Source organism: Vicia villosa, linkage group LG2, assembly GCF_029867415.1.
Source record: "Vicia villosa cultivar HV-30 ecotype Madison, WI linkage group LG2, Vvil1.0, whole genome shotgun sequence".
NCBI classification, from domain to species: domain Eukaryota; kingdom Viridiplantae; phylum Streptophyta; class Magnoliopsida; order Fabales; family Fabaceae; genus Vicia; species Vicia villosa.
The window spans coordinates 133,621,853-133,632,292 of NC_081181.1; the positions used below are offsets into that span (position 1 = coordinate 133,621,853).

General features: G+C 32.5%; 1 protein-coding gene across 1 annotated transcript; it reads right to left on the bottom strand.

Annotated features, from left to right (window-relative positions):
• Window positions 1-993: 993 nt before the first annotated feature.
• Window positions 994-2,246, bottom strand: LOC131646843 (polyneuridine-aldehyde esterase-like). Its single transcript, XM_058916794.1, has 3 exons — window positions 1,800-2,246; window positions 1,597-1,722; window positions 994-1,526 (listed from the first exon to the last, which is right to left on the bottom strand). The coding sequence occupies exons 1-3, from the start codon at window positions 2,181-2,183 to the stop codon at window positions 1,242-1,244; spliced, it is 795 nt and encodes a 264-aa protein (XP_058772777.1). The 5' UTR covers window positions 2,184-2,246; the 3' UTR covers window positions 994-1,241.
• Window positions 2,247-10,440: the final 8,194 nt, after the last annotated feature.

The following is a 10,440-nucleotide window of genomic DNA, read 5'->3' on the forward strand; positions in this document are numbered from 1 at the left end:
TTGTTTGATGTACCGAAGGATGCGTTTCAAGTGCTGTAGGTGAAGGGAGGTTGGTTTATGCATAAATTGGGACAACTTATTGATGCAGTATGATAAGTCTGGACGAGTAAGATTAAGATACTGAAGTCCTCCGATAATTCTACGAAACTCCGTTGCATCGGTGGATGATGTACCATCGTGAAGTTGTAGCACTGCTGTGGAGGAAAGTGGTGTGGGAGATGGTTTCGCCCCCTCCATGTCAAACTTTTGTAAGAGGTCACGAATGTACCGGTGTTGAGAGAGAAAAATTCCAGAGCTTGTTGGTATGATTTCAATGCCCAAAAAGTAGTGAGGTTGTCCCATATTTTTCAACGAAAATCGTTGAGATAGTGCCTTGATGAAGCTTTGAAGGAATGTAGAGTTGTTACCGGTGAGCAGCAAGTCATCTACATAGACTAGAAAGTAAGCCATATGCAATAATAAATTCCTTCAGTGATAAATGAACAAGGATGGATCACTTTTGCTTGTTTGAAATCCATATGCAATAATAAATTCCTTCAGTGAGTCATGCCATGCTCTTGGTGCTTGACGTAGGCCATAGATGGCCTTGTGAAGTTTACATACATAGTTGGGATGTGTTGTATCTTTCATACCTGGCGGTTGGTCCATGAAGACCTCTTCCGTAAGAGCTCCTTGTAAGAACGCATTGTTCACATCTAGTTGGTGCATTGACCACTGATGAGAGATTGCTAAGGTAAGAATAATCTTAATTGTTTGTGGGCGAACAACTGGTGCGAATGTCTCCTTGAAGTCAATGCCAGGACATTGTGTGAAACCCTTGGCAACAAGACGTGCCTTGTAGCGAGCAATGGAACCGTCACTATTTTTCTTGATACGAAATAACCATCTACATCCAACAATGTTTCAGATGTTGTCGAGGAAGGCATGGTGAGATTGTGGATCGGTTTTGCTGTAAAGCTTAGTAAACTACTGATACCATATAAGAGTATATTATTCACTCGTATGAATTGCTTTTACAGAGATTTACATCAGTATATATAACTATAATACATGATGATAATTGAATGGAAATAGCTAGAATGATGCCTAAACTATAGCTACTGTTTGTTAACTACTTGACAGAATCAAATGCTAATAATAACCAATAACTCTCATTTAATTATTTGATGACGAATTCAAATTATTTCTTTCATTGGTCCATTACAGACAACATTATTCAATTTATTACATTATAATACTACTTATATAACATATTTATTAACAATATCAAGGAGAGACAAACAAAGTTCTTGAGGTTTAGAAAGCATAGCCATATGATCAGCTCCATTCATCACATTCACAACATCAATTCCAGCATTTTGTATCATCCATTCTTGAAACTCTACTGGAATTGCTAAGTCCTCATCGGCAACAATATAAGCACGCGGAACCGATTCATATCTCTCTTTAGAAAGATTATCTACCTCTGATAGATCCTCGATAAAAAGTGACCCTCTCCTTCTTAAAGTCTTCAATAATTCAAAATCCTGCAAAAAACAAGAACTTATTTATTTATATAAGAAACTGCAAAGATGAATATTACATGTATGTAAGTACCTCAGTGGAGCATAGTTGGAAGAATTTAGTGGACAAGAGTTTTAAGCCAGGAAGCACTATCATCTTGCTTTCATCATACGAAATCTCAGTGTCTAACCATCCACTCACTGGATATCTTTCAATATTCTATCCATATTCACCAAATCAACATGTCATGTAAAAATTAAACAAAAACATATGAAGGTTCAAGTACAAATCTTTACCTGTTGAAGTACATAGGATGGTTGATGTAGGGTATCAGGAATAAAAGCTGCTATGAAAATTCCAATTGCAACTTTTTCTGGGAATTTTTCCATTGCAAGAGCTATACTCATTCCACCAAAGCTATGTCCTACAAGAATCACTTTTTCTTTTGGATCAAGTGATGCAAAAAACTCTAACAAAGGTTTAGCATAGTCAGCAAAAGTATGAACATCTTCTATTTTTTGTGTGTTGATGCCACAAGCTGCAAGATCAAGTGCTGTTACTTTGTGACCGATAGATTCTAATTGTGGTTTGAGTTTGTACCAACACCAGGCACCCATGCAAATACCATGAACAAGAACAAAATGGTTCTGTTGTTTTTGGTTCATGTTGAATTCAGACATTATGGTTTATCTACCCACTGAAATGTCTTTGCTTAATATAGGAAGATGCTAAAATTAGGCTCTCTTTTCGGCCACTTGTTGTAGTCACTAGCAAGGATATTTATGGTTGCCATTCTATCCAATTGTACAGTTTGGTTTTATTACTTAAATGAATAAATAATTTGTTTAAAACATGTTTGAAGTTAACTCAATACAGTTGTGTTTGAATGATATGGTTGAAGCCTATTCAAACTTACTAAGTTTTAGTTTTGCGGTGATTGAAAATTGAATTTGAATGAATTGATTATGAAAAACTGATTTTAGTTAAAAGTAAGCGAAGATCATGTAATTTATGTTTCAATAAATTCATAAAAAAAATAGTTGAAGATTAAATTTAAGTGCATATTAAAACTCAAAGCTTTAAAGTAGATTTATTTGAATATTCATTTTTAAAATGTTATTTAAGATATTTTATCATTTTTTTTATCAAATCACTTAATTTTAAAGTTATTTTAAATAATTTTTAAAAAAAAATCTATTTTAAGATACAATTTTTAAAAAAAATTGTAATTTCAACTTTGTTTTGATCTTCAATAAAATCAAATCAAGATATTCAACTCATCTATAATTTTTTTAAGATCGTTTTCATGTAAAAGTATTATAGGAATTATGATACTCGAGAGTTAGACTTTGACAAAATCCTCTCCCAAACTAAATGCATGTGTTGTTCCCGTCAATCTTGAATCACTTGACTAAATGATTCATGACTACCTCTTAGAGCATACTCCCTCCGTCTCATAATAAATGTCCTATTTGAGCAATGCGCGGTTTTTAAGAAAATGATTGGATGTGTTGGTTTTAGTAAAAAAGTTAATGTCATTTACTAGAATACCCCTATTAATAGTAGTTGAATAACGTGAAAGTTAATAAATAGGGGTATAATAGTGGAAAAATAATAATGATTGATGCATTGGAATTGTAAATGGACAATTAATTTGAGACAAGGAAAAAATGCAAATGAGACACTTATTATGAGACGGAGGGAGTATATTATAGAGTTGATCGGCATTTCTATGATGATTAGCTTGTTCCTTTTTCTTTCTTTTTGAGACGAGTGATTGATCTCCATCTTTTATGTTTCCTAAAATTAAACTTCTTGAATCACTAGGATGTCGTTTTGCACTACTTCCTTTAATATTTGTTCCGATATTGTATCATTCGAGACGAGTTTGTTTCAAGTTTATAAATCACATTCATAGATATATATAAATAAGAAATAAGTATATCATATTTGTTACAAAATTGAAAACAATTTTTTCTATATATAAGAAAAAAAACTTCTCATAAATTTTTCTATTCACATAGAATTATTTTCAAGTAAAAGGATGGACTCTCATGAAATTATATATATATATATATATATATATATATATATATATATATATATATATATATATATATATATATATATATATATATATATATATATATATATATATATATATATATATATATATATATATATATATATATATAAAATTAAAGTTACAAATTTTTCAAAAATACTAAAATGTTTGTTACAATTTTTTTTATAAAAAACTACTTTAGAATACATCTACTTTTTTTTTCTTTTTTTTTATGTGGAATACATCTCCTATTTTTATTTGTCTCAATAAGTAATTTTTGTGATTAAATTTACTCATGAAACAAGCTTCATCAATTTTTCTTTCTTTATGGTAGATTTTTGACAGAAAATAAATGATATTCATTCATTCAAATCGATAGAGTACATCGTTGCAATACAAATTCAAAATCGCCAAAAACAAAAAGGATGAATCTGCGAACAAATCCGAAGCATCCATGTTAATAGCATAAAACGGCAAATTGCATATGCCTACAAATATTAATGTATTGACTGTATTGAGATGTCCGAAATATTCATGCTTCCGGATCTGTAGCGTTGACGGCACCAAAGTCATTGATTGAATCTGCACTAGATCGAAACTAATCTTTCAACCTGAAACAAATGAACACCGCACAAAAACGGAAAAACAAAATACCCGCACAAAGACGAGAAATCAAAATACACCACAGAAATATGGGAAACGATGACCCACGAAATCACAAAAAAGACAAAGAAAATGTGTGAAAACCACTTATTTAAGTAATGGATAAACAAAAACGATTTGGAGGGGTGATTTTGGATCAAAATTGATCCTAAATCACCCCTCTTTGAGAGAGGGGAAGGAAAAAAATATGTAGTATAAATTACAGTTCCAAATGATAACGAAAAAAATATTTGTATTAGAAATTTTAATTAATTCAATTTCTCCATCTTCTAGATGATTGAAACTCTCAATTGCATTACATGTCAAATGTTGATCAATAATTTCAATACTTTCTAACTGATGTGAGCCCTCCCTATCCATATAAAGAACTGCAGCCTCACAATATTCATTAGGTGTAGCTAATCTTTTAGGAATCATTGAGTCCATATATGTCATGGGCCCACTGTATAATCAGTTTGAATCGGTACTTTATCACGTGACGAAAACTCTTTCTCCTTCAACGTAACCATTTTTTTTTCCCGTATGTAGTAACGTGGCTCCACTTGAGTTGAACGTTTCTTGTCTTTAATTTAGAGGTGTTCAAAATAAACCGGTTCAATAGAAAATCGCAAATTAAACTAAACTAAATTAAAACTGTAAAAAATAGTATTTGGTTTGTTTTTGTTTGGACTATTTTATAACAAAACCGCACGATTCAATTCGGTTTGCGGTTTGTATTTTACATATTGAATCAAACCGAATCAAACCACATTATGTTACAACTCAAACTTTATTTATCCCACATCCAACCCAAACTCAAATCTATTATGGATTACAAATAATTTTCTCTTCCTCGCACTTAATGTTTCAATTTAAGTCTTCTCAAATCTCTCTTATCGGTACCATGTCTTCTACTCATCTTCTTTTCCACGTATATCTCGCATATTCTTCTTTAGTATCTCATATCTTATGTTCTTTATTTTTCATCTTCTTATTTTTTATTTTACTTTTCTCTCTTCCAATTACATTTTTAATGCATCTCTTCTTCTATGATCTCTCCTCTCTTTTGCTCTTTCTTTTACATTTTCTCAAATATTTCATCTCCTCTGTTTTTCTATTTCATTTTATTGTTTTCGATATTGTTTTATGCTACTATATTATATTTTTTATTTCACTTTTCTCTGATCTTATTTTTTAATATTAAATGAAAAGTTTTTGTTTAAATAAGATGAATTTTGTTGTTATTTGATAAGCATAAATGACTAAAGACAAAGCTATATGTGTATGTATGACTCAATAATTTTTTTGTAAAAAATCGAACCAATCCAAACTGCATTGATTTAGTTTGTTTTCTTTCCAAAAGTTAACCGAACCAAACTGAACCACACACTTTTTTCTATTGCAGTTCGAGTGATTTTTTAAGTCAAAACCGCTCAAACCGCACCATAAACACCCCTAATCTTACCGACCTGATTTTCAATTTATTTAACATATTTTTTTCAACGACATTGTAACTTATTTTGAGAATTATTAGTTAAGAAATATCAAACAAAATATTAACTATATATATTAATAAATAAATTATTTTAAAAACAATTAGTTAAGAAATATTAGAAAAATAATTAGTCTATGTTATCAAATGAGTTTTTCTTAAAATAATTTGTTAAAAATATTTAAAAAATTGCAATTCTTTAGATGTGATTCTTACTATTTTTCAATGAAAATATAACTGTTCTGGACTAACCCAATTATCTTAATTAGCTAAATCCACTCATAAGTGTGAAACGGCCCAATAAGCATTGGCTCACCCCCATCGAGCAAGCAGAGGGCCAATCTCTTCTTTTTATCTTTCGGCCGAGCACGGTCAAGCAATGGTCCCCCACAACGTAGGGTTATCCGAGCACGCTAGGCTGTCCCCGCCAACGGCTAGTTCCTCTTGCTCGGATAAACCAAGACCTGCTAAATGGCTTCCTATATTTTGGGTCTGTAATTACGCCCAGACCCTAAAATATAGTTTGACTTAGTCTGACACCAAAGAAAACAATATAAATAACCCTCTACACCTAGAGGTCAAGGTAATCCAAATTTTGTCCAAAAAAACTTCATACTTTTTGTTGTATCTTTGTTCTCTTTCTTATTTTGGCATCGGAATATTTTGCAGGTACAACCCCCTTTTTCTCTCAATCATCACCGAAGATCAAGCGGTCGTTACTGGCCACCTGTTTTGACTCATCCTGACCAATAACAAATATACTTAAATATTGTTTAAAAAATAAAAATAAATTGCATATGTGTAAGAAAAAATTTACATCTGATATATTTTCTTTAAAAATAATAAAAAAAAACACATGTAAAGAATTGTATATAAGTTTTCTCCTTAAAAAATTAATATATGCTTGTCAATATAATTAATTTAGTAAATGTAGATGATTAGTTTTTTTTATAAGCAATAAATATATATAATTATTTAATAAATAGTACTTAAACAAGTAAATAAAAAATAATGGAAAACAAAATAGCAATTTATTTACTTAATTTAATCATAACTATTTTAGTGAATAAAATATTTTTAAAATAAAAAATATTATTTTAAGAAACTAAATTTAGTAACTTATTTTGTTTATTTTTATTATTTATTTGGAAAATTTAATTAGCGTTAGTTATATGACATTGTTTGTAATAACTAATACATCAATAATCCGACAATATCTTCAACACAACGGAAAAACGCTCATCGAGTCTGTTGGATAAAAATATGGAGAATACAACGGTCTACAGCAGGATTGAATAGACCTCCCGAATAAAATGAGCAATTGAAAAAACTATTTTGAAAAACGTTTTATCAAAGTTTAAATAATATAATAGTTTACGCAGCGAAAGCAAATTTTGCTTATAGAGTGATTTTGCTTATTAACTAGTATATACACAAAACAACTTAATCAATACATCAAAGATTAGATCAAAGAATTAATAAAAATGAACAAGCCAATGTATTGTTTTGAAATTATATCAAAACTACACAAAATGTGTATTTGTACAACTTCAATACGATATAGAATATATGATCACAGTTTTCAGCTTAATCACCAACAAGAGAAATTTAAAAGGGTTATTATTAAATAACATACACTTAACAAATAAATCGCTACCAATAAAAATCTTAATGGCGTGTGTTTTGGACCGACCACATTGACCCTGGCTAAACCCCAAGAAGGGGTACCACTCCTTCTAGAGTCTTCCTAGCACACGAAGATTATTATCCTTATGATCACAAGATATCTCAATTATAAATGCATCAAACGAATCTGCGCAAATCACGGGTAACAGGTAGCTTGTTCGTTACTAGCGCTATCTCTGGGAATTGACTTTTAGTTCATATGATTTCCATAAGTTCATATTCTCTCTCAAATTTCTCTGTTCCCGAATTCCTTTGATCATTGGAGAAAAAGGTTTGCGATCAAATACAGAGATCGGTCACGTCTTTATTCATCCAAGCATAACCTCAAATTTTTACCTCTGATTTATGTATTTTTCAGTTTTTACAATTTTCAGTTATGGCTGGATCTATGGCTACCAAATTTGTTGTTGCGTGCAAAGTTGTTTTTGCTGCATTAGCAACAAGTAATCCTCCACCTCTTCCTTAGTCGCAAAATGTTAAAGATCCTGAAACATTTGCTCCAATGTAACTAGATCTGGTCTGAGCTTCGCAATTGGCAAAATCTCTTCAAGTTACTCCGATAGAGGCACACATTCCACCTCTAGTTACCCAACATGGAGGCTTGCATGGCCTTCACACTCCAAAAAGTAATTTCAGTATGCAAGGTGCTAACGAACTTTTGACCAACATGTTTAACAGCTTTCGACAGCAAAGTTCACACGTTCTTAAAGTGAGGCTTCAACGTTGGAATAAAGTCTTGTTTCCAACGCTCTCTCTCTCTCTCTCGCAAAATAAATTTCAATAAGTTGCTTCGAAGAAAAAACATTTGTTTGTCCCGGAACAAACAGGGACAATGTGAGATGAGGCCCCTTCGTTGAAGAATTGGTATGACAGTAGATAACATCAGACTCCCCCCCCCCCCCTCAGAGCTCCGGAAGAGATAGGGGAAAACATGTTTTTCTCTTGCTCAAGCGGAAACTTTCCCGAGGAAGGTACAGCCAAAGCACCCGATAACAGTATGAATCCTGGAGATCAATATCTCGAAATCTATGGAGAATACGCCCAAGTTTGGTGATTGTGACAGAAAAAGAGATCCTAATGAGCATGTGCAGCTTGTGAATGGACAACTTAGTTACTTCAGCACTAATATTGCATCTAAGTGCAAGGTATTTGCATAAACCTTGATTGGATCATCCCTGTTATGGTTTAACAATCTCCCCAACTGAAGTATCCATTCTTTCTTGGAGTTCTGTGAGAGGTTTTCTACATATTTCATAGTCCGTAAGAGACAAACTATAACTAAATCTTCCGTAAGTGATATTATTCTGGGAAAGAAAGAAAGTTTTTCAGTAAATTGATTCATGCATGTCTCTGTTAAATTAGAAAGGACTCAAGAAGGTCTTTATTCTATTTGGGAACCAGAGATGGATGTAGTGGAAAACTGACGATCTTGAGCAATTGCTCCGATCTCCTTTTACGGTGGAGCGGGATGGACCTACATGGTTAACACCCAAATGCTAAAGTTAGTTCAAGATTCAAGATAAGTATAATAAAAATGGTAATCAGAGATTGTGCATTCCTCTAAGCATGAGAGCATGTTAGTTCAAGATTTAAGATAAGTATAATAAAAATGGTGATCAGAGATTGTGCATTCCTCTAAGCATGAGAGCAGGTATTTATACCTTGGGCCAAGTGGAGTAGATTTGAGATGGATTGTACCTTGGTCATTTGGGTCTTTTGCCGGTCCAAAAAGTATCCCTCAAAGCTTTTCTTGGCATCGAAGGAGTCATGAGAAGCTTTATTAACGTTGGCTGACCTCCAAGACAAGGTCTGATCTGAGATTGAACTGAAACGTTTGGAATCAGTTGAAAGTGTAGTGGGGAACATGTGCATTAAATGCGGTCTCATCATAGAAACACTTCTTCACCCATTTCTGGCACGTGCAGTGACGTGACCAACTAAGTTATTGCGCATTTTACCGAGTACTTGAGTGAACTCAAGTTGGTGTGTATCCATGAGTGGAAAATCTAGTTATTGATCTTGTAATTTATTTCTATATTTTGTTTGATACTTTTAGTTGTTGTTGCTTATTAATAAGGTGAATTTAGTATTTGTAACCCTACAGTTACTTTCACAACCTTTAGCATTCAATCTTACAGCTACTATCTCATAAAACACCTTTGTTCCCTCTTCTCGGGGAGTATTACTAGAAGCGATTATAGTGTTTTGCTCAAAGATTTTTTCCTTTCTTCATCTTCTCTTGCTTTATCAATCTCACATAACTAGGTACCATCCTAACTCAAGCTTTTATCTTTATCATTTTCTATTTTCTAGCCAAGATGATTGATAGTATGGTTGATCTAGTGAGAGATTCTGAAGTTGAAATTCCATCTGCCTCTTTAATGGGGATATCCCCTGATTTTCATCTCCATTCTCTTACTAGCGATCACCTAAAACCAGAAATCATGCCCATATCCGACAATTCTGAATTATAAATGGTATATGGGAATTCCTTGGGAGGAAGAGACTTTGTCATCTGGTTCACAAGACACGCTTTTCTCAATTATTGGTAAAGGAAAAACCACGTCTGTTAACTGGAGATTTTGACAAGCATAAATATGGTTTCAAGATATTATGATTCGATGGGAAGCAGGAGATATGGCTTTGTAAGGTCATTACGAGTTCTTTTTATAAAGAATATTAGACCATATCAAAGTGAAGTCCAAATTAATGCCTCCAAAGTCTAAGAAATAAAAGACTTAGAATATTTCAGGATATTTGGAAAACATACTTTGACAGTCACGCTGGTTGTGCTTTTAGAGCTTCGAGGGGGAAGGTTTCAAATTCAAACTAGTTCGTTTTGGCCAGAAGGACGCGTGGAGATCTTGAAGAAATTAAAGCACATGCAAGCATCGAACGTGGCATATTTCTGTAGAAAGACAGTTAGGGTCGAATTAGTATAAATAGGAGTCTTAATGTTAGGATTAAGTGTGTTCACTTTGTACAAAAATCACTCAAATACACTCAAAGTACCAGCATGGAGAAAAGAGTTTTGCTAAGAATGTACGTATAA

Coding starts and splice junctions, on each gene's coding strand:
- LOC131646843 (XM_058916794.1), bottom strand. CDS start 2,183: ATGTCTGAATTCAACATGAACCAAAAACAACAGAACCATTTTGTTCTT. Junction 1,723..1,799: donor CATCCTATGTACTTCAACAG/GTAAAGATTTGT, acceptor GAATATGGATAG/AATATTGAAAGATATCCAGT. Junction 1,527..1,596: donor TCCAACTATGCTCCACTGAG/GTACTTACATAC, acceptor TGTTTTTTGCAG/GATTTTGAATTATTGAAGAC.